Source organism: Dermacentor andersoni, chromosome 2 (genome assembly GCF_023375885.2).
Source record: "Dermacentor andersoni chromosome 2, qqDerAnde1_hic_scaffold, whole genome shotgun sequence".
Lineage (NCBI taxonomy): Eukaryota > Metazoa > Arthropoda > Arachnida > Ixodida > Ixodidae > Dermacentor > Dermacentor andersoni.
This window is the reverse complement of record NC_092815.1, coordinates 45,714,531-45,741,712: the sequence shown is the minus strand read 5'-3', so window position 1 is coordinate 45,741,712 and position 27,182 is coordinate 45,714,531. Positions and strand designations below refer to the sequence as shown.

Genomic DNA, 27,182 nt, shown 5'->3' with positions numbered 1-27,182 from the left:
AAAAAAGGGGGAGGGGCGACAGAAATGTAAGCACGCAAAAATAGGCACACACACCCACACTACATATATATACCATATGCATATAATATGCATATGGTTGCAAGAATATATATATATATATATATATATATATATATATATATATATATATATATATATATATATATATATATATATATATGTATGGTTGCAAGGACCCTGGTTGAAATTGGCAAGGTAGTGTTAGCAACAATGGCTCTGTTTTGCTTTTAGCTGCAGCTGCGGTGTGCAAGTTGTTCTTTATTCTATGTGTCCACTGATGCTCGTTGCTAGCTGTTTTGGTTCGAAATAATGCTGTGCGACTCGGTTCTGCTTGAAGTCTACGGATGTTGCCACACATGTTAAAGAACTCCAGATTTTGAATTGAAATCTGTCTGAGCAGAATGTGAGCGCTTCGACCGGGTGCCAAAAGTTGCGACTTGTTTCCGAAACTGAACCACGCGCGATGCAGCAACTTGCACGAAACGTTCCTGCACGGTACCACTTAAAGCTGAAGATGGCAGCTATGTACGCGATAGCATGTTTTCTTGTGCTAGCTCTCGGTAAGTAGATCGTTTTCCTTTAAAACGTAGCGTCGCACGACGTCAACGTCCTCAACTCCGTTTTTGTCCCCTCCTCTTTGCATGCTTTATGCGAACGTATGCATACCAACGGCTCTTTGTATTCTTTTTGCTTTTGCAAAGTACAAGTCAGATAATAAGGGCGTATGTTGCTCATCTTTATCGAAGTAATCGCTGTTCATGATTCACGTCCAAACTAGCGATCAACTGATGTATTCTCTTTCGCAGGACTAACTCCTCTTTATAACGCACTCACTCGCTGTTGATTAAAATTACCCTTTGAGACAGGCTCTTTATATTTATTTATTTATTCTTTTTTTTTTTTTTACGAGGCCAGCGCACGGAATTCGCCGAGGTAATCTGCATTGATTGGCTGCGGCCGCAGATGGGGGTACCGGGAGTCGTTCCCTCCCTTTTAATCAATGAAGTGAAGGTCCCCACCTTGTTTTGGATTCAGTACGGCTTCCGTGTCCCTTGCCTCAAGGACATGCCGCCTGTTTCTCTTCCTGTGGCCAGTTGCACTCAGCTATCGACAACTGGAGAGCTTTGCAAAGGCTTCCGCTGCCCTATCGTTGCGTGTGCCATCTGCAGGGTTCGGCGCCGACCCTCCTCATCCGCCTGTGTCGTAAGTCAAGCTTGAACTTTCCTTTCTACACACCTAGCATGCCCATCTCGGAGCAGTGAAGTTCGCGGTGACTACGCCGTGAATATGGACAATTACACTTGTCACGACATCATCGCATACTCTCCTTGTATTCTTCAGTTATGTATAGTGAATAAAGGCGTGTGTTAAAATATAGTGCTCCTTTAAAATAAAGCAAAATCGTGTGCTTTCTTGTGAAGCGGTATCGTCACCATAATTCTCCAAGATGAAGAGCTTGCTTTTATTATTTTATTCTCGTTTGTGGCATTCGTAGATGCACAAATGCTAACTCTTGTTTCGAAAGCCTGTGGTTTATACCTATATCTTTGTGATGTGGCAGTGTTATTGCCAAGCAGCTGCCTTTATTGAAGACAGCTGATGAAGGGGCGGTCGACGTGAAGGACAAACTGATCGCCACAATGGAGCAGAAACTACGTGACTTGGAAGCTCGCATCCAGAAACTTGAAAAGAATGCACCAAAGACTTACCCTATTGTGAAGCAGCTAGACTACAGAGAGAAGAAACGCATCCTGGTATGTGAAAGCGAAATTGAGAACATTTTGAAGTTTGGCTACTGGTGCAGGATTATATATGTATACATATAAAAGAAGCGGCTTGGGCATTAAGCTGCTTGTGCTTCATCTTTTTTCTTGAGTCCAATTCGTGAACATGCAGTTGTGTAAACACTTAAGATATGTAGTCTTAATTGACATCCGCTTGCTCTCCTCGTCCACATTGGTCTTTGCTGATATCATTCCTTCATTTTCATTAGTGTTTCATGAGTGTTAACAAAATGCACACATAGAAACAGCTTATATGTAATGCAACCTGCGCACCTATATTTTTGGCCCATGGGTCAAAGAAAGCTTTACGTGCATTGCAGTCAACTTTTTTTTTTTTTTTTTGCATACTGTTGGTTTTTGGTTGTGCTGGGTATTGTTTATCGACGCTTTAAACTTCGTCAAGTTTTGGGAAGCATCACTTTTACTTTTATTATAGAGGATGGAGGCAATGATTATAGAATGTGTATACATTAAGCTTGACATTATTTTATTACTATTCCTTTTATCCCCGATGGCCTAGTATCTTGAGCATTGATGCAATGCTGTACAATCCGAAGTTTTAAGCTAATAAGAGTGGCTTCATGTGTTTTTTTGGTTGCGCTTAACCGACTGACCGTTTTGTGGTTCATGGAATATGCCTTGTGACTTCTTAAAATGGTCTTGCCTTGCCATTTGCCCTAGGTTGCCGGTGGTGCTGGGTTTGTGGGGAGCCACCTAGTTGACCATCTTATGCAACAGGGTCACCAAGTCACTGTGGTGGATAACTTTTTCACTGGCAGCAAACACAACATTGAACATTGGATTGGCCATCACAATTTTGAGCTCATTCATCATGACATCGTCAGCCCATTGTTCATTGAAGGTAAGGCTTATTGAAGCTACAGAGGTTGTGGCAAAGCTTTACCAAACGTATGAAACTCGATAACTAGAGTATGAAGAAAAGACCCATTTGGAAAGAGCATGGCACTGGGAAAGGTCACTGTGGAAATACTAGTGGCCAATCATAGCTCAGATGGTGCCTTACTCTTTTGTTGTTATTTTTTACCCATTTGTGTACTTGAGGTGCAAAAAAAGAAGCACTAAAAGACTAAAACACGTTATCATTGCCTTGTAAAAGCACAAAATTTATCGGTGTAATTTTCATTGACATCTCGTTACGTTTTTCTTTTGAGTTCCGGATTCCTATTTCTGTTGTGATATACACCTCTACTGTTCATTAGAACTGGCAAAGTGGCTAGTCTAGCACTAGTGTGTGTGTGAAGGAAGAGATATGTCGACCAAGTAAGCCATTCTTGTTCTTCACTTCTTTGCTTGCCTGATCTGTCTATAGCAATGTTTGTTCGAGCCTATGAATATCAGCTTGTCTTTACCTAGTGATCATGTGTGCATGGGACTATAGAGCATTTCAATAAGAGAACACATCTGAATGTCTTGCTTCATAGTATTCTATAATCTTATGGGCACACAACAAGGCTCCTTTCAAGTGTAGTATATTGTTTTTGTCCATGCATAATGCTTAAGCCATTCAGAACTGTGAAGAAGGGTAACATAATACAATTGACATTGTGCATTCAATGCACAATGACACTTGTGTGGTATGTTACCACACAAGTGTTCCGCCCTGAACGTTAGGGAATCGTCATGCTAATTGACACAATGACAATATCGGCTTTGCAGAAGGCACCGTCTACATCCATTATGACAAAACCTTTTTAAGGCTGTTCGACAAATGCAAGTATCATCCAGGCCAGTTAGAATGTCCACTGTGTCAAATGAGTGTACATCTGCAATGAGGAATGTGTTCAAGCAGTCAACTGCTTGCCACAGCCAATGTCATATATTGCAATGGAGAGAAGGCAACTTTGCACTGTTGATGTGACATCTTGTTGCACTCATTTGCAGTTGACTACATCTACAACTTAGCATCGCCTGCATCTCCTCCCCACTACATGATGAACCCTGTGAAGACAATCAAGACAAACACACTAGGCACCATCAACATGCTGGGTAAGAAAGCTTTGGTGGAGAGGAGTTTTAGAAAGATATAAGGTAGTAGTGCTTGTAGTAAATACAAATAGTTATTTTATAGCAGTATAATAATGATTTGAGCTCCTATCTTCCTTTGCAATGTTGTCATGCGTAACTGTGTAAGAGTAGCGTGACATTTGTGATCTTGCTATGAGTTGTCAAAAATGGCCACTTTTGTCAGCACTGAGAACTTTGGTTCCCCCTCTGTATGCAGGGTTGGCAAGGCGTGTTGGTGCTCGTCTTTTGATAACATCCACATCGGAGGTCTATGGGGACCCGGCTGTACATCCTCAGAATGAGGACTACTGGGGCCACGTCAATCCCGTGGGGCCACGATCCTGCTATGACGAGGGCAAGCGAGTTGCTGAAACCCTCTGCTACGCTTATGCCAAACAGGCATGTAGCCTTGCACGTACAAATTGCTTTACATTGCACGCAGCTTAGCCTTATTTTCTGTGACAGCCTCGGTATATTTAGTGCGTTTGTGCTGTAAAGAAAAGTAATTTATTCAGGGTTCATTTGAAACTTGCTTAGTAAAGCAGACAAGTGAAATTCTGAATGTTTGAGTTTATTGAATCATTAATTGCTGCACTGCATAGCATGTGATTTGTCATAAAAAGGCAGTCCAGATGAAAAATCATGGCTCGATTGAACAAATGGCAGTTAAGCTATTGGAAAATTGCACAACGACTACTTCAAAGGAACATTTTGCAAATCCAAACAAGAAGCTCCTATATTGATGGCTTCCTTGTTTTCATCCGGCTTTGTGCTTTCCCCGACTATTCCAACTTTATTTTTTGTTCTTAAGTGATGGGGTTTGTTTGTGTGTTTAATAGGCAGAAAGAATTGTCTCTGCATCTCTGCATTTTTGCTAGTGCGGCTTGTTTTGTAACTCTCTTTAAAGGCAGGGGCTTTATGTTGTATCATAACAACCGCAAAAGACTTTGACAGCTTTGCATATGAAAGGGAAGAATTGTCATCCATCTGACTGTACCACAAAGCTACAAAGTATGTATGCATTTCCTTTGTAGCGTCGTCTACATATTTGTGCTATAGGATTATTATCTCTACCTTTCGTGAACTTTCCCCCACCTTGCAGTACTTATTTACTGCTGATCCAGCCTTGCACTTCAAGCGCACATGCTGACAGTTTCCTGAGTTTGTGTATTTTGTTTTTTATTTAGGAAAGTGTTGAAGTCCGGGTGGCTCGTGTATTCAACACATATGGGCCACGCATGCACCTTAACGATGGCAGGGTAGTCAGCAACTTCATTCTGCAAGCATTGCAAGATAAACCTATAACTGTAAGTCTGCCAATGTTTTTATTTCTCCTGCCACTGAACATTGCGTTTTTCGACATACAAAAATCATAAATATGAGGTTGCAGCAAAGGTATTGTGCTTTATTCCTGGCTGATGTAGTTGAGTTCTGATAAGGTGTACGAGGACCTGGACAAATTCAGCAGAAATCTACGAGAGATGTAAACCTGGGGCTCTTTTTCATTTCCCCCTTTGCTATAGCAGTTGTATGGGCACTCCAAGGAAATTTTTACTGTCAGGGTTTGTATGAGGTATGCTAGGATAGCTGCTATATTATTGAAATGCCAAAGTTGTTCTGACAAAGTTTTATGTTCTTGACTGAATTATTTCTCAGAACTTTTGATAATTGCAGCCAGTGAAGAACATTTGTGAGACACGTCATTCACAGGTTATGACTTTTATTGTAAATCTTCTGAAGCAATAATATCAAAACAATAGTAGGGCTCACAATCTGAAAATGATGTAATTTCACTGGTACCGGCATCGGTGCCATTTACAGGCAGCACAGAGAAACTTGAGCGTTGCCATTGCTGGCCCTACATGGCATCTGTTAAAGCTTTAGGGTTGCCACAAATTTTTACTCTTCTACTCTTTACGCTGACAGAAATTGGCAAAATAAAAGTCGCTGAATAAGCCTGACATGCAACTCGATTAAATGCAATAGTAATAATACAGACGCTGGAGGCACATTCACACCGTCGTTGCTGCTGCCATCGTTGTAGAACTGTCCCACTGGGGGCACTTGCGTGGATTATGCACAGAGTAATACAGTGTCTCCTGATGTGGTGGCAGAGCAAATGCTGCATTCTCTCTTCTGCTGCAGGAATGAGCACATGCACAATATAAGCAAACTAGCATTCCTGCTGAGCTGCTGTGTGGATACTCTGGTCTGAGCAGCAAATGTCAAGCTAGCATTATGTAATACAGTCGACTTTCGTTAATTTGACTCTGACGAGGCCAACAAAATGTATCAAATAATGTGGGGTCGAATTAAGCACAATGAATAAAAAATGACAAAACACACTGCCATTACATTTGATGGTATTTGCCAGAGTCCAGCATGCCCCGAGTCAAACGCGTGCCTACTTGCTGTGTCCGAAGTAGAAAAATAACGTAGAAATGAGCATTAAAGCTTCTAAAGAAAGCATCCAATTTTGTAGCAAAAAGATGTGTTGCACAGTGGCGGTCAGTTTCCTAAAGTTAGCTTGACCGCACCTTGTCTTTTTTTTTTTTAGGTCAGCTTCGCCAATGTACATTTGTGTTATGCGGTAAAGCATACGAACGCTAAGAAAGCAGTATTAGCTCCAAGAATGACCTACAGGGGTGTACGAGCGCCGCTCGCGTGATGTCGGGGCACTGACTCGCACCTGTCGTCTGCAACAGTTCAGGTGGTGTCTGGGCACCTTCTGCAGTGTTTCCGTTTGTTTGCTCTTGTTCTCTATGCTTGTATATTTATGACAGTTGTCTCAAATATATTTTTACAGCGCCTTCATTCGCAAAAATTTATTCAAAGAGCTTATTTCCTAGACGACAATATATTTCTCAAATATAATGTTACAGTGCCAGCTGAAGAAGCTCAGACCAGTCCACTACCGCTTTTTCATGCATAGATCTACATTCTGCATTGGTAGCGCACGTGAATAATTAAAGCACAAACGTAAAAGCATTGCACATAAGAATCCAGTTAGGCTATCATGCCTGCCATGATCTAAGATCTCAAAAATGCTGGCCATATGTGACTTCTGCAACATCTACCTTGATTGTAACTTGCTATGGTATGTTTGTTCACAACAAGTAGTTCATGGTATAATATCCAACTTTTTAATTTCTTAACAGTAAAACTCTGCAGTAATAGAGGACTTAACACTGCAGTTTAGATTCTATCGCTTGCTTCTTTAACTGCTTCTCAAAATTAGGGTGTTCTTCACCTGTTAATGTTAAGTGGTGGTAACTTGGAAGTAAATCTAAATTATAATTTAGGAAAGGAATGTACCAATATTTATTCTTTTTTCCATGCTACACATTCAACTCACTTGAGCAATTTACTGGTGCTTGAGGAACAGGCATAACGAATCTATTTGGCGAACTGACACAAGCTGCATGGCCCAAATTTTTGAATGAAATATGCCTTTTGAACCGTATGGTGCAGCCAGAAAGAAGCTGAAGCCTCGTTCATTAGTCGTATGCAACATATTGACGATATCATTATTCCTCAGTGGAGGTCAAAAATCAAGTGAATTCATGAGAGGCTTGTGGTGTCTTCCTTATGAGGGGGGTATGCGAGGTTCTCTATTATGTTCTGACGAAGTGAATAGTTCTCAGTTTGTATAATTAAACAACGCAGGATTGAGACATGGCGAGGCAGAAAGTGTTTAAATTTTCATATTCAAGGCAGCCTAAGCTGCACTGTATTGCCTTGAGTATACTTTAGGCGTTGCTATTGGCACTGTAAAAAAACTGCATCTGGGATTCTGTTCAAAGTTGTAGTGAACAGATTGGTTTCGCGAATAATGCGTGCCTCGCCATGACGACAGTCGGTTGCTTCCATTACATGAGGGGTATGCCATATTGTTGATAAAGGCTACTGAGGGCCACTATGGAGACCGCCACTATGAAGGCCACTATGATACAATATACATAGCACTAATTTATTGGCTCTGTATCTTAATCATGAAACTTCTCTTTTGGGTGATTGCTGTTTTGGTATTCATGAAGCATATACATACTACACATGGCGCACTGTCGTGTTAACAGCCATGTGCAATGCATCTATCTTCAGGGTGTCTAGAAACCGGGAAAACCAGGAATCCTCAGGGATGTTGAATAGTTTGGAAATACTCAGGGAAAACTCGGGGAACTTGCGCTTCTATCAGGGAAAATTATCTGTAATTTTATTGAAAGGGAACGAAAGTCGCGCTAATGCTGGCTCGAGTAACAGAGAGGAATCGTAATGAATCGTCTTTTACGCCGTGTCGTCGGCTGGAGGAGTTGTCAGTGTAGTCAACGACCGATTTTCCGGACGCCCGATTTTTGCGACCTGTCCAATGATTCGGACGGCTTCGTGGCACCACCACGTGCCCCATAGAGTCAGTGCATAAGAATGTATGAAATTTCGGACGCAAGAACCCTTCGCCATCCGATTTTCATGACTTTTTGCCGTGACCGCAGTTCCGAAACGGCATTAATCTGAGCCACCACCGCCGCCATTTTGATTATCTCGTCGCCTCGAACCGCGCTCCCGCACGCAGATTCGCTGGCAGCCGTGTACCGCGGCAACGCTAGGTCTAGCTACTTCGACGTTCGCTACTGTTAACAATACGCCGCCTTTAGAAATGGCGCCGACTCAGGCTTTGTAATCCTCGCCAATGGCTTCGAAGCTCGGTTTGCGCCATTAAAAACCACATATCATCATCATCATCAGCTTCGAAGCTCGGAAAGCACGACGCGTTGAATTATGCCAGTTTGTGAAAGCAAGCTTCGCCTCAATACAGAAATGTTACACGGTGAAGCATACGCGAATATTGCGGTGAAGCTTAACAAATGCGGGAAGGGTCAGTTGTCACGGGGCCCAGTGTGTATTTCTTATACACGCGTGCACCTGCCGTGCGGTACGACAACCGATATGCCTAATAAGTGTACTGGCAGGCCTTCAGAGTTTTTTGGGAGGTGCCTGTGGCGATTTGATCCCCTAAGGGCAGTAAAAGACATGCATTCATTTTCTCGAACTGCCCGATTTTTCGGATGTTTTCGCAGCCCCTAGGGAGTCCGAAATATCGGACGTTGACTGTACTACTCACCAAATGGTCCATGGGGCGAACGTGCAGCAGAAGGAGGACGAGAACAGAAAGGACCAATGCATTGAGGAATGAACGAGAGAGAAAGTGTGCCCTCGCTTCTTTGAAGGAGCTTGAGCTCAAAAAACAAAGTTTCGGCTGCCGCCGAGTTGCAGTTGTCCCTCATCCAAACCATAATAAACTCTTTAAAGCAGTGAAAGGCAACACTGAGGGGCTGTACGCAGGCTGAGAATATGTCAGGACAGTTGAGGTCGACTTTCCAGCTGCTGAGAGAGAATCTCAATTGTAACAAAGTCTGGGCCTCATACCAATGAGCTTGCTATCAGTTGATAGTAACAGCTCATATTCGAAAATATTTGCTTCTGTATGCATATTTGAAAATTTTCGATTTGATTTGCAATGGGCTTTACCCCCTTCTTCTAAAGCTATTTGATTAATTGTGCATTTTATTAACCTCTTCCTTCTGTTTTCTTTTTAACTAAAATAAATGCTACTCTTTACTGTTCAAACTGGATTAAGTCGTTTTTTTTTTTTTTAATTTTTTAACGTGCTTACTAGAGATTGACAGCATCGGGCTACAATGTGTCAGCCCGTCTTGATGTAAAACAAAGTTCTGTGCCACTCAGGAAATTTTACCAAGGCATTCAGGGACAACCTGGAAAACTCAGGGAATTTGGAAATGTCAACTTGGTAGACACCCTGATTTTCTAGGTGCCTGTTTCAGAGAACAGTGGCAGTATAGTAGCAAACGTTTTCATAAAACATGCTAAGTCTTAGTTTTTTGCATTAATAAAGTGGCAGTATTTGGCTAGAACAACTCACCAGAGTAATAGAATCATGATGGAAGCTTTGCTGGGCAGTGTCCTTATAACCAGGGTGTCTGAACAAGATGTTTTTGTTCTGGTTTTAGTTTTGTTCCACTGAAAAAAGTTTCATTCCATTTCTCCTACGGAATGAAAAAAAAAAATTGATCTGTAACGGTTCAGATCAGCTCTTCTTTTTTTTTTGCATGCAAAAATTTTCGAAGCAGAGTAATGATAAAAACATAGTATTTATTGGTCTCAATAGTTGAATTATAAATTCTGAGATCATTCTCAATGCTTTAAGTCAAGACACTGAGCATGATCTCAGAAGCAGCACGTCATCGAGTGTTCCCGCCAAAATGCGAGACCGCTGTTCTGATATAACAAACTTAAGCAAATATCGGTAATGAAGCGTTGTACCTGTAGAAAACGAAATAATAAGCTCTCCTGCACGCAAGCCTTGGTTTCGCTACAATGCCGATCTGCTAGTGCACCGAGCGGCACGCTTAGGTTAGTGGAGTGCCTGACCAACTACCGCTCGCACTATTCCGGCCTGAGGTACACGCTAATGCGGAGCCCTGAGATACGTGCTAATGCTGACGTTGCCTGACACCGGTTGTTTTGGATTGCAGACTTCCCCGATGGACCGAAAACCTATAAAAAAATATTTCCGTTTCACTCCGAAACAAAATAATAAATAGCATTTCAATTCAGTTGTCGCTCAGGTCAAAAGAATATATATATGCAGGAAAGAGACAACAAACTTTTTGGAAGACTTCTTTACTTAACGTTTTTGGCTGGTGGACCAGCTTTCGTCAGGGTACGGTACTCTGACGAAGGCTGGTCCACCAGCCGAAAACGTAAAGTAAGGAAGTCTTCCAAAAAGTTTGTCGTCTCTTTCCTGCATATGTTATGTCGGGTCCTGCGTGCTGAACTTTGAAGAAACCCCCTATATATATTGACACCAAATACCAAGATCTTTCTTCCATGTAAAATGCAGTGTCACTCATAGCTAAGTACTAAGGGAATGTTCAGTGTTTAGCCCAGCATCATGCACAACTTTATGTGTTTAATTTGCAAATATTCTTTTTATGGAAAGTTCATGTACAGGCATGGCACATATATGCATTGCAAAACCAGTAGACCCCTCCAACGCTACATAGCTTGCGATATCCCAGCTGCAAATTTTCTCGACTGGCGCAGTTTTGAAGAAGAAACTGCGGTTTAGGCATGGCAGTAGAAAGAAGCCAATATATTCTTCAATAAGTACGGCTTGAGCCACCAATACCATGATGCACATAGGGAACAAGTGCGCGGGGCAGCTGAGCAAGCCGGAGTGAGCAGCGTCTTGGCTGTGACGTCACTCGCGAGAGGGCACCACTCCAACTTCTTGCCACTCATTGGTTTTTTATCAGATTGCACCACACAAGCAATTTTCGGCCCAATTAGAAAAAAGAAGTAGGTGCGCATTAGAATCGGGTAAATGCCACAATCGGTCATTGTGAGCTATGGTTATTGCTTGAAAATCTTCTTATGGCTGGCCTTCTAATAAGCATCTTAAACAGGAGATAATGTGTGTTAGCTGGGTTCACTGTCCCCTAAGCTCTTCTGAAACAGACGCTTCCAGAAAAGGGAAGCACTGATGATGCTAGCATTCTGAGACGCTTGGTCGCTATGGCGCTCTTCCTTCTGCGCAGCAGGCATTGTTGCGTGCGGCATCGTGCCAACTTGTCGCCCTCACTTATAGTTGGAATCATGCTTAGAACACCATTCTAGTAGTTCAAGCACAGCGCTAAACCTTGTTATTGCTCACAGTGATCCACCCTTGGGGCGAAGCTACCAATAATTTTTTTTACTGACCTTTGGCAATTTATATGACAAATGTGAGATGCTATATCCAAATTCGGCTTATGGCAGACAGCAAAACTTAGCTCCCTCAAATACAACAAATTTTATTTGAAATTGGTCAAGTAGTTGCCAAAGAAGGGCATTTTTGTGTTTGATGTGTAGTTGAATAGTAAAATTGGAGTTAGCTTCAGACTAACGCTTCCGCTTCAGGTAGTACTGTATAGATACATTATGCAGTTGTATGACCACAGTGCTGAGATTTTTTTCACTGGCGCATTTTCATTTGTTCGGATGTTGCACATTTTTCTTTTTTCTTAGTTTCACAAATACATGGTGCAGTGCTGCTTACCAGAAGAGCCACACAGAATTTATTATATAAGGCAGAACTTTGACAAACATGCAGGAATAATATATGTCTAAGTTTCTCTAAGAGAAATTAGACAATCTTAGTCATTACTTTAGTCATTTGTTTTTCAAAGCAGTACCTTTGAAAAACAAATGACTAAACTTTCCTGCAGCACTTGCATGTAGTACCATAGTATCACTCCTGCTAAACGTATCAACCATTGCTGCGCACTAGAGTAAATTAAATATTGAAGCAAAATGGAGTGCAATGATAATAGATGTTTGGGTTGCATCAGTTTAACAATGCACCCTTCTGTCTTACAGGTACATGGCTCTGGCAAGCAGACCAGGTCATTTCAGTATGTCAGCGACCTTATAGATGGCTTGGTTGCTCTGATGCATGCCAACTACTCAAGACCTATAAATCTTGGAAACCCTGAGGAGCACACTATTGAGGAGTTTGCACAGATTGTAAAAAATCTTGTTGGTAAGTTGCTTGTTTGTCAGTACTGGCCCATATTCAAAGTCCGGAACTGTTCTTTTGATCTGTAATTGTGAACGGTAGTAACAGGTGAGCACATTCTGAAACAAATTTTCGAAACCTTTATTTTACACTGACTGCAGGTAAGTTCATACAGAATTTTTTACTTAACATCTTGGCTGCTTCGCAGGTCACAGGTCGGTAATGGCAGTTATTCCTCGTGTGCGACTGTGCAGAGCTTTCTTAGAATGCACAAGCGACATCTTTCGTAGGAATCACAGGAGATAAAAAATTGTTGTTGTTTCCGATCTGACGCATCATAGTGCCACCTTTCTACACCCCGAGGAAGTTTTAATCTGGAATAACACCTTGGTGATACAGCGGTGGGTCATGACGGACCAGGGAAATATGACAAGGGACCCACCTTGGGTCACAACTCACAGGGATCAAGACTACAAAAAAATGCTGTCGTAGTGAATGTGTTAGTATTCAAGAACAATTGAACGATTTTAAGGGTGCTGAAGATGAAATTGACTGTCGATTATGTGAAATGTTATGTAAATGTGCATGTTCGCATCATACTCTTGCCTGTGTCTGCAGGGGGATCCAGCAAAATAGAATATGTGAGTACTGTCATTGATGACCCCCAGAGGAGAAAACCTGACATTACACGTGCCAAGAAGTACCTTGACTGGGAACCAAAAGTGAGTTGGCCTGTTTTTCTGTATGCTTGTTGCTTGAATCTTTGTGAATACTATAAGATCTGTTGTTACCATTACTTCTTTTAAAGTGACAGCTTTCTTTGGCTCTGGCTCTTCTGCCAATTTTCGTGATGGTCATAAGTTCATGCTTTGTGTTCGGCAGTGACTGGACTTTCACGGCCGATACAAAGGCGCCGATGCATAGGGTGCATACTCCGGTGCAATCTAGTTACAGGGTGAATTCATCGCTGAATGCCAATTATAGCTTTTTGAGATGCATGCACTGTTGCATGAGAGCTGTGGGGCATCTGAAGGTGTAAATGCTGTGGTGGAGCACTTGGAAAGCACATCCCTCCTCCTCTCTCAGCCCCCCCTGTGGCAGCTGCAGCAGAAGGCTCCAGCAATGGAAGGGAGAGTGGCAGTCACTTTACATGCTAACATTTGCACCACTGGAGACGGCACACATATGACAAATTGGTTTTTGTGTGTAGTTATGTATATTACTGCCACAGAAGGGCTGTTTAACAGCTCTGTTCTCTATGTAATTATCCAATAAAACAATAAATCCTACCTTAATATGTACACTGCAACAAATACGCCTTCAAGCGCATCATTCTCGTTTGTTACATAAATAGCTTTCTAGAAGAGTTCTTGCTACTTGCTTATGACAGTCATTGTGAGTGGTTTGTGCACATTTTTAATGCCACAACATAGGCAGGTGTCATTACACCAGATTAGTGTGTATCTTGTGTCTTTGAAGACAACTTGTGGTCAGTGCATTTAAAGGAACTATGAACACAACTTCTACACATTTGTTGTTGCCTCTGCAAGATTAGGGCTGGGCCTTTTCAATGCTTTTGCATCTCAGTTGCATCACACAAGCTTGTGAATGAAGGGGAAAGCAGAGATAAACTAGCAAGGAGCATTGTTATCATAAAGAGATCAGCTAGGGCTACTCCTTCCATCACACCTGTGCAACATAGCCAACAGTGCAAGATAATGTTGGAGTCCACACCTGTATTTGACATTGAGGCTACTTTCTTGCTTAATTAATATAGAAGACCATGTGCAAAAAATGCAGTATGTCTCATTATTTTTTAAGGGTAATCTATCATTCTAAATTGAATCATCCCATTTAACCTACATATTATCAGACATTATTGAAATCTGATAGAAGAGTCGCGTGTTTCGAGAGCCTCCTAACATTACGAGACAAGAAGCCTTGTTTTTAAGGAAAAAAGACCTGTATCAGATTAAGCAGAGGAAATTCTATTGGTATAACTGTGTCAAATTTGGGGAGGACGGCACAACCCTGCAGTTCTAGCCACAGGTTGCGCCACTACTCATGCATTTCTTGTCCTCATCTGCTTTCATGACTAGCTGTGACGTTGCAGATCATGTTTGCAGTTCCCACAAATTGAATTGAAATTGTGGTATTGACGAGAACTTAATATACTTTTTATGTCTCTTGCCATGGTGCTTGGCTCCATGTTGGGCTTTTCATCTCTGAATGGGCCTTTGGGATTTTCTGGCATTCAGTTGAGGGCATCCATTCTCCAACCACAGGCGGCCTTTTTAGCAGAGTGCCTGCCACAGCTGTGGAAGGCACATTAGAGCTACTGGTGTTGTGAACGTACTGGCAACATTGTTGCAAGTGTGCTCCCCTGTCTACTCGGCTGCTATGGGACTTCAGTGCTTGGAAGGCCATTCCCCAACCTGAAGGCATCCCTGTGCAGCGTATGGGTGGATGTGTGGAGAATCTGGTGTAATGGAAGTGAGTTAGTTGCCTGTGAATGACAATGTAGTAATTTCTGTGATGTACATGCAGTTGAAAAGACCTAGCACTTGCTCTTACCCCATTGCTTGTTTCCCAAGTGTGACCAAAAGATTGATTTGTATGAGCCTTTGAACATTTGAGTTGATGCCGATGCACCACGATCTGCTGGCATCATCGATAGTGATGTGCTGGAGTTAACTTGCTTTATCACTGTTACAGCTTGTGTATAACTGGGTAGTGACTTTTGTTATCCAGACTGCTAAAAAAAATTTCTGAAAAGTGCATTTACGAATGTTTCAGGTGCCACTATTAGATGGCCTTAGGAAAACCGTGGATTACTTCAAGGAGGAATTGACAAAGAATAGCAAGACCTACAATCCACAACTAAATCAAAACTTCACAAAGCTAAAGTAACAGATCCTCATGTTGTTGTTGCCATGCTCGCATTTGTGTACTATGCTTATACAAGCTTCACAGGATGTCAATGCTTGGCAGTGCAATGAAGGGACTGACAGGCTTACCAAGACTAGTGCTGTTGTGTTGGTGAAACTCAAGTGAGCAGCACACAAAAGTGCCATTACTTTGAACATGTTATGGCAAACGTGATGTACCTAATTTGAGTTCCTTTTACAGAACACAAGCTGTAAATAAGCTTTCTTGCTGATACGCAGTTATTGTTTGTTTGTGTGTGTGTGTGTGTGTGTGCGTACGTGCGTGCGTGTGCGCGCGCGTGTGTGTGTGTGTGTGTGTGTGTGTGTGTGTGTGTGTGTGTGTGTGTGTGTGTGTGTGTGTGTGTGTGTGTGTGTGTGCGCGCACGCGTGTGTGGTATGGTTGATGTGTACAGGGGCTGTATTCTCAGAGTTTAGCAAATATTTTCACCTTTCTGTGACCTCCTTGGAGCTTGAGGACCAGGCAATGTTGACGCTCGTGAGAGGTGTGTTGTTATTTTCATTGCATCAACTTTTACTGGCTAAGCCTGTCAACATGTGCTGTAAATGATATCCTCTCAAGTGATCAATGAAGATTACGGTCCTTGGAATTATATTAAGACAATTTTAGAAACAAAATTCACATCATCACGCACATTGATCAGAATCCAGAAATCAGCCATGCATCGCACCTATTCTCTCAATGAACTTTGTTAAAGGTGCTCTGCCTAAATATAAAAATTTTGTGCCCATTTACAGATTCGCTTCAGATGTGTTGGATTTCGTGTGTTGGTATTAATAGTGCAGTGCCCTCAGTCCTGCATCTTGTTCCAAAAGAACACCTCGCTTTCCAAGTAACGTATTACAGAACATGGTATCTTTGGGTTCTAGTGCTGAAGTGTAAAAAATACGGGTGTCTGCCTGCAAAATCTGCCATCAGTAAGCAGTTGTTTGCTGCAATGAGCTTATTTATCACTGTTCTTGCTACTAATGCTTTCAAAACATTCTTTTCTGTGGCAAAAGATAGTGAGGTTCAGATGTTTGTTTCTGAAGCTATTGTATGGCTTCTAATCTCGCTGCTGCTTCTGCTGAGTGACATGAAACACACGCACCATTTCAGTTCCTAATTGAAGTGGACAGCAGGCCCAGAAAAGAGGATGGGCAACCTTATAGAAGTGGGCGTGCATTTGGTACTTAAGGGCACTTTGTAATTTGCTGCTGTACTTGTAGACGACTTTCTGTGGAAATGAAGAAAAAGCTACAGGGGCAGAACTTTTGCACATGTGTTAATGCATCAAGTAGTTCGAAAGAACTTGACTGCGCCTGCGGTTTCTTGGAATCAGTGTAGCTTCCACATGTAATGGTTTAGCATTTGCTCTATCACGGAAGAAAAATGCAGAAAAAAAGTCATAAATTTAACGCTGAGTGGTGTATTTAGTCTCATGCTCTTGTAAATAAAATGCTTATGTTTACTCTTTTCCAGCTTTAGCTAACTCAGATGAGTAACTTTTTCAGGAGTGAAAGTGAAAGTTTATTTTCTTTTCAACGAAAAGAGGGCACCGAGATAAAAGGCAAGAGCCTGACAAGGTCCTGGTCACCCGTAGAAGAGCAGGCATTGTGCACGAGCACTTCACAACAAATTCACAATGAATTTCTCAAGCGTAGTGAGAAGCGTGAAGCAGTAAGTTAACATGCATCAGATTTATACTAGAAAAGAAATCGAATACACAACTTATTGTACGAGCGGTATAAAGATACACAATTTCTTTTACAAACATAACAATGTCAGTCTTAGAACACAGGAACAATATCACAAAGCTTACAACATGTGCGTTATAGAAAAAAAATTTGAAAGGTAGTAAAATAAATACAAATAAATACAAAGTCTGTCGACTAAGTAAATATCTCATTCTGTTTGTTCCAGTAGCTGTTTTTTAATTGTAGATTTAAAACGTTTTCGTGGAAGGTAATATTCAGTTTCAAAGGGAAATTGATTTATTACCATGGGAATTCGGTAGCTTAGTGTTTGCTTGTCATAATTGGTGCGTGTGCTTACTTATGTGCATTTTGCCTCCGTAGCTTTCCTTTCATTGCCACAGAAAGTTACCTGCAAGTAGGTAGTGTAGATGCCCCTAATGTATTTTGACATAGCAAACTAAAAGGGCCTATACCCTGCACACTGATATAGCTGTGATATGTCATGGGTAGTCGTCCTCCTCCTTTTTTTGTTTTTATTTTTCTGCCCCGCAATTTTTTAGTTGTGTATGTTTATGTTAGTTGTGTTTTAATTGTATTTAGATGTATGATTATGTTCGCATTTGGAGTGCATCACGTGTATTATGGCGTAATCTTTGACACTTTTGGACATCCGTCAACCGGAAGAACATCCTCTTGGCATTGCACTTTCTCTTCTTCTACGCTGTGCTGCAAAGAGGGATGTGATCACTCGGACAGTGTTCGTGTTTCCTTGTTGTTTTCACTGCAGATTTAACATTAAAGTCAATGTTGAGGCAGTCATGCAGTTTCATGTAAAGCTATGGTCATCAAAAGAAACGAGTGAGTAGTCATTCCTGCTAAGCTTGCAAGCACTGGCATGTTCAAACACTTCCTGGTCCAAGTCATGCACATTAATTTTCAGGGTATGTTGCTCATATTGGCATATCTTTCCATAAAACTGGCTGTCCCTTCTCTCATTTACACGACTTCCTTTGTATTTTCAACTAGCACTATAAGGTGAACATTCAAGGGTATATTACTAGTCTAAGCTCTACAGTATAATCTTATGATGGTAGAAATTTTCACTTTCACTTAAAAATTTTTCATAATTGTACATTGTTTTATTATTTATGTTTTACTATGTGGTGTGCCTGCATCAAAATGCTGAGGGATGCTGTGAGTGTGTGTTAGTGCTTGTGGGTGGTTCAATTATTTGTGCTCTATGTGTCAACAGTTTTGTAAATGCTGCGCAATCAGCGATAAGCTGTTAAGCAGCTTATTACACTTTGCACTTTACAAGTATACATGTATTTTGAGATAATTGACGTAGCTCAGAATAAGTTATTATACCTTTTGTCCCATATGTAAAATATACAGCTGTCAGAATTAAACAGTGTGTCTAGCAAGTTCTCGTGAACTAACCAAAAAATTTTACTTGCTTTCGCTGCTGAAACTTTCGCACTAGTGAAAAATCCACTGCAAGTAAACTTAGACACGACACTTAATGAACTGAGTGAAATGTGAATGTGCTAACTATTTGTCACTTGCCTCACTGCTTAGTTGCACTCGCATATGGCGCAGAGTTGCTGACTGTGTAACACTTGCTTTTGTGTGTGTATCGTTGCTTTGCAGTCTGCTCATTCTGTTCTTAGTAATCTCACTGTGCCTAATCATGAAAAGGAACTTGGGATTGCATCACAGTAGGAGCTCTAGTCTATGAAATATTGCTGCCAAAATTCCTGAATTATGCATTCAACGGGTAACATTGGGCTTATATGTTGACTTTAACACTTTGTTGAGTTTCTGAAATTAATCTTCTGAAGACTGGCCTTTATGATACCATCATGTAGTTTAGTATCTGAGCACTTCATGTATTGTAGGCAGCTAATGCTGCCACGTATGTTTGTGATTTTTTGTTTTAATACTGCTGTGATATGTCTCCAGAGAATGACTATATAGGGTGTTACTTTTTTGAGATTATACGGATATTTATAAAAGGCTATGGGCGTAGTGAATGTGGCATTTTTCAGAGGAGTTACCAGGTGAAACGAACGTACTTTGCAGCATATAATGTGTTTCACAAGAATAATTAAGACCGACAAATGTGTGTTCACATTTAGAACCTTGCCAACAGTTAAGAACTTTGAGGCAAGTATTAGAACCTTGGGCCATATGACAAATTTGGAAGCCGTCACATTTTAGTTCACCCCAGTTTTCTATATATATATATTTAATTTTGGAAAAACTGCACCTAATTCGAGCTGTTCAAAATCTAATTTCAACGTTCAGTTCAAGGTCTCTTTGATTTGGCTGCACTTTCTGCGTTATTTCTTAGGAGTGCAGCACTCTTGTCCTCCATTTGACAGCACTGTGCGCCACCAGCACCGCGCTCTTCATTTTGACTTAGTGCAAGGCCAGTTCAGTACGAGTGTGCTGTTCTCCTGCACTCGCTTCTTTGGAAGTGCAGCCATCACCCGCTACGGTTGCTCAGTGGCTATGGTGTTTGGCTGCTGAGCACGAGGTCGCTGGATCGAATCCTGGCCACGGCGGCCGCATTTCGATGGGGGCGAAATGCGAAAACACCCGTGTACTTAGATTTAGGTGCACGTTAAAGAACCCCAGGTGGTCAAAATTTCCGGAGTCCTCCACTACGGCGTGCCTCATAATCAGAAAGTGGTTTTGGCACGTAAAACCCCATAATTTAATTAATTAATTAAGAGCAGCCATCGTGCAAGCTCTCTGTAGCAGACGACATGGCACAGTGCTAGTTGATTCATATATGGTGCGCAAATGTAAATGTCTCTCGCTTTGGTTACAACAGATCACTTTATCTAGCTGGCACAGTGTTGTGTGGTAGAAGTTCGATGTCTGATTGGACACGTTAGTAAAAACTTGTAGCACACTAAATTGCTTTCGATCATATGGTTTTCTCATGGACCGCGTCTTCTGGCGTAAAAATAACCTTCACGGTCACCATTCCGTTCCCACGACAGAGTGCTATCATAATTGCGTTAACAAAAAGAACATGAAAAGAAAAATATTCGCCCTTTCGCTAGGTGTTCATTTATAACAAAGGTTTAACCGCCCGCAGCAGACAACAGAACCCGTTCATTACTACACTCTCCTCTTCGATTTGCAACGGCCATGAGGCACGCAAATACCACGCTGCACTTGCACAACATGACTTTGTGCGGCACCGCGCTCAGCACTCTCGAGAACTAGTTCAGAAGCTGCAACCAATTCTAAGATACCTTCAGTTTCAAACGTCGCTGCACTTTTCGTCACGGGGCGTTTCCGTACGATGTCATGGCGGGGGTGCCTTTTCTATGCATACGGTGCATTATGTTACGATATTTTCTTAATTTAATGTTGAAATTCGATTATGGATATCTAGGTGTGATTTTCAAGATTTGAGAAAAAAATGGAGGTGCACTAAGATGTGTCTGCCTCCTCATTTGCCATGTAAACAGTCCCCAAGGTTCTAATAAGAAAGTAAACGAATTTTATTGCGATAGCAATTATATGGGCGCTCCAGGCGAACTTCCGCCGTCGGCGTCGCGAGGGTGAGCCGCGAAGTACACTCTTTTAAAACGGTTGCACCCTTTGGGGTGTATATTTGTCCGACAGCAATAATCGTCATCTGCCTTGCTTGCGTTTCCTTTATTGAAAACGCTGCGCTCGTTACTTTCTTGTCGAGAATGCTTCGTCATGCTAACAACGCGCACACCGTACGCGACTTGGAAGTACCAGGCGCGCAGCGTTAAAGAAAGGAAGTGCGGGAAAGACAGATGACGATTATCATTGTGTGGCAAATATACACCCCAAAGGGTGCAACTGTTTTTAGAGTGATACGCTCTTAGAAAAAGTTACACCCTTTGGGGCTTGTCCCACAACAATAATCGTCGTCTGTCTTGCCCGCGTTTCCTTTCTTTAACGCTTCGAGCTCGGTACTTCCCAGTCACGAACGGCATGCGCGTTATCATGTGACGCAACATTCGCGTCAGGAAAGTAGCGAGCGCTGAGTTTTCAGGAAAGGAAACGCAAGCAAGGCAGATGACGATTATTTTTGTGGGACAAACATACACCCCAAAGGGTGCAACCGTTTTTAGAGTGATATGGTGGCTTGATGCGGCGGTGACTTCTCGCGCTCGCAGGGGAGGAAGGCGAGGAGAGTGCGCGCCGTATTCTCATGCGTGTAAGGGCTAGGAGGGCGGGGAGATATGCGCGCACTAGGATGAATGGGGGAAACGGGGGCAATGGAGGCAGGTTAGTGGCACATCTCGTCTTCTACGCCAGCTGCAGCGGCTGAGCTGGGCCGCGCGCGTCCCATCTCGGAGGCAATCAGCGCTGCGGCCGAAGGCTAGCCGGCCGGACATACGTGACGGCTTCGTGGGCGCTGCGTTCTCGCACGCCTAATTCGCGTGGAGGCGAGAGGCAGCACGAAGGGGAATTAGCTCGCCGCTGCCACCGCCCTTCATCAGACCAGCGTTCTGCACAGTGAGCATTCGCGGTCATTGAGTAAATTTTGTTCGTGTTTGGATGTGCGCGCGTGACAACGTGCTTAATTTAGTAAGCGAATGTTTACGGCAGTTTACGCGGCTGATGAAATCACTAACATTTCATTGTATAGCTGTCTGATAATTTGCTATCGCAATCAGTGCTTCGCCTGTCGTGCAAAGCTCCAATGTTTTTTTTTGTTATACATTCTTCTGAAACTTGCGTTATAAGCGGCAATGTATGTCAGCCCCGCCTTAAAACTCCTCTGACATAATGCCACATTCGCCATGCTCGTAGCCGTTTTATAAAAATTATGTATATTCTAAAAAAAAAAAAGAAAGCCCTGTTTTATTAGCCCATGGTAACCACGCTGCCAAGAGTGATGTTTTGTTGCACACCGCTGTACAAACATCTTTTTCTTGCCTTTTGTACACAGCCACATAAAGGGTGCAGCATGGTTTCATTAGTTGTACATATGTAGTTTTCAGAAGATGAAACGGTTTCTTCTGAGATCCGTTATTTGCGAATAAAGTTGTGCATCTTTATTTTCGTTGTGCTTGTCTCGAACATGCAGATGCCGTTCTGGTTGTAAGGTGGCCAGCTACGAAGTAGCTCCCACCCATTTGCCGACGAGGTATTCAATCTGCTCCCGCGCTTTTGTCAGTTCAGGCACGTCATGCTCCGAGGGTGGGTACATGTCCGCACAGTGGGCGGTTCCTGAAAACAGGAGGCACGTCGGAACCGTTAAAAGGCTGCATTGGTAGGTTTTCCGTTTGTAATACAATGAATGCCCTTGAGGCCAACATTACCTTGGTAGGAAATTTAGCTAGTCATGAAATAAAGACAGACATATAGCAGCGACATCGTCGTTAGCACTTCCCCCCTCCCTCCCCCACAGCTCCCCGTGACCTTGTACCTTTCGACAGTGCCTGCTCGCAAAGCTAGCCGATTGCTTATCAGCGGAGAATGATAAAACTTCACTCAAGAGAAAACAAATTTAGCCTTAAGCTTGCGAATTTTCTCTGCCCATGAGGCGATCCAAGGAATGGAAAAGTACTATGCAATTCGTGGCTTCGCAATCATGTCGTGGGCACGGCTATCGGTGTGAACTTCTCGTTCAATAGCGACCGTTCTCCCGCTAAGATCGCGTACGAGCTTCTGAAAAAATTATCTGCCAGCGCAGACTAATGTATGTTTGTGGCTGTAGCTCTCTCGAATGCAACAAATTCAGATCGGTCCAGCGGTTGTCTCGTAAATGTATTTCTGCGTTTTACATACACTTGAATAGGGAAATAGGAGATTGGCCTCGAGCTAAAGCTTCTTGGTAACCGCCAAGTCGATGGCGTTGCGTTGACATCGCGGATTTCAGACTCTTTCTCGCTCATTTTGGGCTTTTGTGTGCAGAAAAAGTGCACAAAAGCAACTCGGTTGAGCTCTTGTGCATATATATTATGAACCCAGCGCGAACTTCATTGATAAACAAAATTAACGAAACGTATATACGAATGCAACGTGATGATATTGAAAGAGCCCTGCAACGCTTTCCTGTAGACCTATGCAACACTGCAATGGGTGCGATGCCTTTCTATAAATATATTCCCAAAGAAAACTTGAAAACGCCCATTTCCTGTCAACGCTTTATCTCGTTTCCAACGTTCCCGAGAAAGCGACAAGGGAGCTGTAGGGGGGGGGGGGGGGGGGGGGGGCGGGGCGCTGTAGACCGGAATCATTTGGACGATATTGCTGAAAACTCGAGATCTTTCTCACCCCCACTGATCTTAGCTACGTGCCTGCCGGCCTTGGTGGCCGGCAGGCGCGCGCAGCAGCTAAGCCTAGCGGGGGTTAGAGAGAGAGTGATAAGAGTCACTGGAAAAATTTTTTTCCAGTGACCTGACGACAAGAGTGATACGGAGCGCGCGCCGACTCGCGGCAGCAGGTCTACCGTTTCGCCCGCTCTGCTTAATCGAGGTGCGCTCGTGCCGTGTCGTCGCAGCCAGTGGGAATTCGGGTGCAGTTTCATTGCTAAAGACGCCGGCTTTTTCGCTCAATAAGCCATGGGATGCTTTCGCATTAAGAAATGAGTGGGTGGGTTACATACGGCACCCTTCCCCCTCCCCATCTGGAATTCCCGGGTAGTGGCGCCGAACAGTATTTACTGATTTTCGAGAAGCTTCGAACTATGAAATTTCGGAAGAAATATTGCGTGCGACAGCTCGCTTACGTTGCCAAACACATTTTGAAGACGATGTTTTGTTTGGAGACTTCAGATCGATTTGGGGTTCGTGGGACTTGGATATCTGTCTGCCACTTTGACAATTTTCATCAAAATAATGCAATTTGAGGCCTTCTAGTGTATGTAGGGTAAACAAAGAAACGTCAAAATTAAGCTTGGAATGAAAATTATACATCAACTTAGGGTAGAGTTATGTGCGGAAAAGTAACCATGCGTAATTAGCTCAAAAAGGCCTGAATTACACCCAGATGCACTAGTTCTAACTGCGCACGCCTATAACCGTAACCGGAAGTGCGGATTTACTCAACGAAAAATACGGGCCAATACCGAAGACAGTGCAGCCCAAAATTGTGGACTGATCCCGAAGGTAGTGTAGTCTAACAAACCACGTTGTACATTAACGCTCCCAAGAAAACGTTGTTTTCCATGTCAACTGCTGTTGACTCGCCTTTTTCACTACTTGCCCTGCTTAGTATGCGTAGTGAGCGCACTGTGCACCGCCGTCCTTGTCGTCTGCAACGTGCAGGTATTTGACTTTCGACATGATGTGAACACTCATCTGCTACACGATAATCGCGATGCACTGCCTCGGATGTGTATATCTAAAATTACCGGTGTGAATAAAAGGCGACAGTAAGAAAAATTATGCAGAAGCTCCTCTGGAGTTCTCTAAGTATGCGTAAGCATTGGGCCACTTGCTCATCCCCATGCAGCTCGGCGTCAACATCAATCTTATCCAACTTGATCCGTCCGATATAGACCCCATCTACCCTTATTGGTAGTTATCAATCTTATACGACTCGATCCGACCCTTGTCAACCTTATCGCAATGGATCCGATCCTGAACAACCCTTATCAGATCTTACCAGCCTTATCGGACATTATCCGACCCTTATCGGAATTGCTCCGGCCATTATAAGCCATTATCGCTATTTAGCACCTTATCGATCCGCGTCGAACCATTATCAACCGTCATGAGACCTATATAAACCCTCATCACTCCTTATCAACTCATTGTGTTATCAGCTCATCTGTGTTGCGAGGCGCGAAGTGAACGAGCTCTCGGAGATCGATGGCATTTCGATCGGTGAAGGAACGCCCTAACGGAAGGAGCATCCCGCGATCACCGAAATACGTCGGGGATGTGGCGTGTTTGGCATTATATATCAAAACGTTTATTTAAAAAAAAATTGCGAAAACGAAATTTTCCTGGTGTCTGCAAGGCTCTAAGTCGGCTCTACGTGTGACCCTAGAGATGGCTTTTATTCCACTATCGCAAAATCTTTCGACAAAGCCTCCATAGAAACTGTTCTCCGTTGACAGTCGTACCGCCGGTACAACAGATTCATATGGTTCAGATATATTCATCTTCTGCAAGCGTGGGCGTATAGCCCAGTGGGTAAGACGCTGGGCTTCTAGGAGTGTTGTCGTAGGTTCCAAATTCACCACCGCCAACGTTTTCTTCTTTCAATCTTTTTCTTTCAATTTTACTGTTTTTCTTTATGGAGCGCGCAACATGCTACGCGTTACGGATGGACAGAAAGACCAACGGACAGATTTCCTGGGTGAATCGCCTAAGAATGCTTACGCGCTAAAAAGGGTCGCCTTTTTAGCACTGACCACTGACGTAAGCACTGACCATTGATGAATATGGCGGTCACGTCACTTGCGAGATCCCTGGTGATGCCGAGTGCGTGCCACGGGTCGATGGATCCGTTGGGGAAGGTCACGTTGTGCACGGCGGGTCGGAAGCCGCCGTAGAAGGTGTTGGTGCGGCGTACAGCACTCTTCAGAAGGGCCTCGTCGAAGTGCGCTCCAAAGATGTCCCTGCACTGCTTCACGAAGAACCTTGTCGAAGAAAGGGAGTGTGCAGTGTTAAGCTACGGTAGTGTAGAAGCAGAGCTGGACTAAAGCGGGAGATAAGTGGGCTTCACCGCTGACTGTGTAAGAGAAGGGGGGGGGGGGGAGAGTCCGTTATCGCAAAACCTTTTCGGAAACATGAACACACCAATTGACAAAATTGAAGCGATCGAGCGCCACTGTTCTGTGCCTACAAGAGAAGGGCTTCTGTCGCAGTTCCCTCGCATTGCATGCGAGAAGCGCATCTGTGGCGTCGCAGTTGTCCTAGCCCTTTTATACCTTGCAAATGGACCCAACAGGAGCGCGTCGTCCCATACCGTGTAGCAATTTTACTTATCTTATTTTATTTTGTTTTATTTGCCGAGGTTACTCCGTAGTTATGGCGTTCTGCTTCTGAGGCCCGCAGGTTCGACGCCTGGCCCGGCGGCCGCATTCCTATGGGAGCGGAACTCAAACACGATCACAAGGTGGTCTAAATTAATCGCGAGTACGCCACTATTGCACCTCGCATAGCTTCAGTGTTGCATCGGTACGTTAGGCCCTACTTATCAATGAAATAAATTTTTACTTAAATATCCAGGTACAGGTGACTGAAAAAAGGAAATTGGGAAAATAAAAATCACCTGTTTAATACCGTTTTCAATAAAGTTAGTCGTAACCCGTATGTGAAATGTTCTGTGTAACAGTACTTGCATCGACGTGGTTTTGAGTCACCTTTAAATCTGGCTTCTCCACAATAATAGATTGCATGTGGAAAAGCCTGCTGTTAAGAGCACTCGTCACGCTGGCACCAAACGCACAAGACGGCATGTCAAGCTGGCATTTAATGCAACGTTATGAGCGCTTCACGAACAACGATTGAAACTTAAATGCATGTGTCCCTCAGTGCTTGCAGTTTTGTTTTTTATCTGTGGACTTTATCCTAACCGGGCGAAAAAAAAATCCTTTTCGTGAAACTGGCTTCATCACATTGCACACTTGCCCAACAAGAGCCACTGCATCACTGCATGAAATGAGAACAACCTGCAAACTGCACCTGATGGTACTTAAACGTTGGGCATAATGACATCACTGGAATTGCATCGACACCATCTGCCTCATTAAACACACTATCTTTGCACGTATCCACAGCCACATAATCTGGTGCATTGTAGCACACACTAGCACTCTTCCTCGCATGCAGGCTTATGCAGCACAGGCTTACTCGACTGGGAAAAGAGATCCGAAAGGTTGGTCCTTGAGGTCCGATGACTGGTAGTAGCCAAACTCGACGCAAGTCTGGTAGGTCCACTGCCGGCCTGCATAAGCAAGGCGCTGCCATTACACCTTGCAAATGCAGTGATCGAGTTGTTAAAATTTTCTGCTCTGTTGACTGCTACCACTTCGCCACAGGAGGGCTGCAGATCTTTTTATTTTATTTTTTCCCTTGAAGATGGCACATATGCTAAGACTATGCTAAGAAATCTAAGCACGATTCGCTAGGTGTTGGGAACCGTGTAAAGGATCCGCTGGTGTTACTGCCCCAATAGACGCGCACGGTAAATGCA

General features: G+C 43.1%; 2 protein-coding genes across 3 annotated transcripts in view; one reads left to right on the top strand and one right to left on the bottom strand.

Moving 5' to 3' along the window:
* Positions 1 to 203: 203 nt before the first annotated feature.
* On the top strand, positions 204 to 22,087 carry Uxs (UDP-xylose synthase). Of its 2 annotated transcripts, none has more exons than XM_055077210.2 (10): positions 204 to 581; positions 1,116 to 1,224; positions 1,583 to 1,775; positions 2,487 to 2,667; positions 3,708 to 3,812; positions 4,048 to 4,229; positions 5,018 to 5,137; positions 12,267 to 12,429; positions 13,024 to 13,127; positions 13,492 to 15,175. In XM_055077210.2, the coding sequence occupies exons 1-10, from the start codon at positions 485 to 487 to the stop codon at positions 13,678 to 13,680; spliced, it is 1,443 nt and encodes a 480-aa protein (XP_054933185.1). In that variant the 5' UTR covers positions 204 to 484; the 3' UTR covers positions 13,681 to 15,175. The 2 variants fall into 2 exon arrangements, with proteins under 2 accessions (XP_054933185.1, XP_050045368.1); XM_050189411.3 differs by lacking the exon at positions 13,492 to 15,175 and adding an exon at positions 15,202 to 22,087 and having other exon boundaries at positions 207 to 581.
* Positions 22,059 to 27,182, bottom strand: part of LOC126542361 (putative serine protease K12H4.7) — a 19,473-nt gene continuing 14,349 nt past the window's right edge. Inside the window, exons 7-9 of the mRNA XM_050189410.3 lie at positions 26,840 to 26,933; positions 25,415 to 25,623; positions 22,059 to 22,259 (exon numbers count right to left, since the gene is read on the bottom strand). Coding sequence (XP_050045367.1) covers positions 22,144 to 22,259; positions 25,415 to 25,623; positions 26,840 to 26,933 — 419 coding nt within the window. The 3' untranslated portion in view covers positions 22,059 to 22,143. The remainder of the gene's footprint in view (positions 22,260 to 25,414; positions 25,624 to 26,839; positions 26,934 to 27,182) is intronic.

Coding starts and splice junctions, on each gene's coding strand:
- Uxs (XM_055077210.2), top strand. CDS start 485: ATGCAGCAACTTGCACGAAACGTTCCTGCACGGTACCACTTAAAGCTG. Junction 1,225..1,582: donor CCTCCTCATCCGCCTGTGTC/GTAAGTCAAGCT, acceptor GTGATGTGGCAG/TGTTATTGCCAAGCAGCTGC. Junction 13,128..13,491: donor ACCTTGACTGGGAACCAAAA/GTGAGTTGGCCT, acceptor CTCCTCTCTCAG/CCCCCCCTGTGGCAGCTGCA.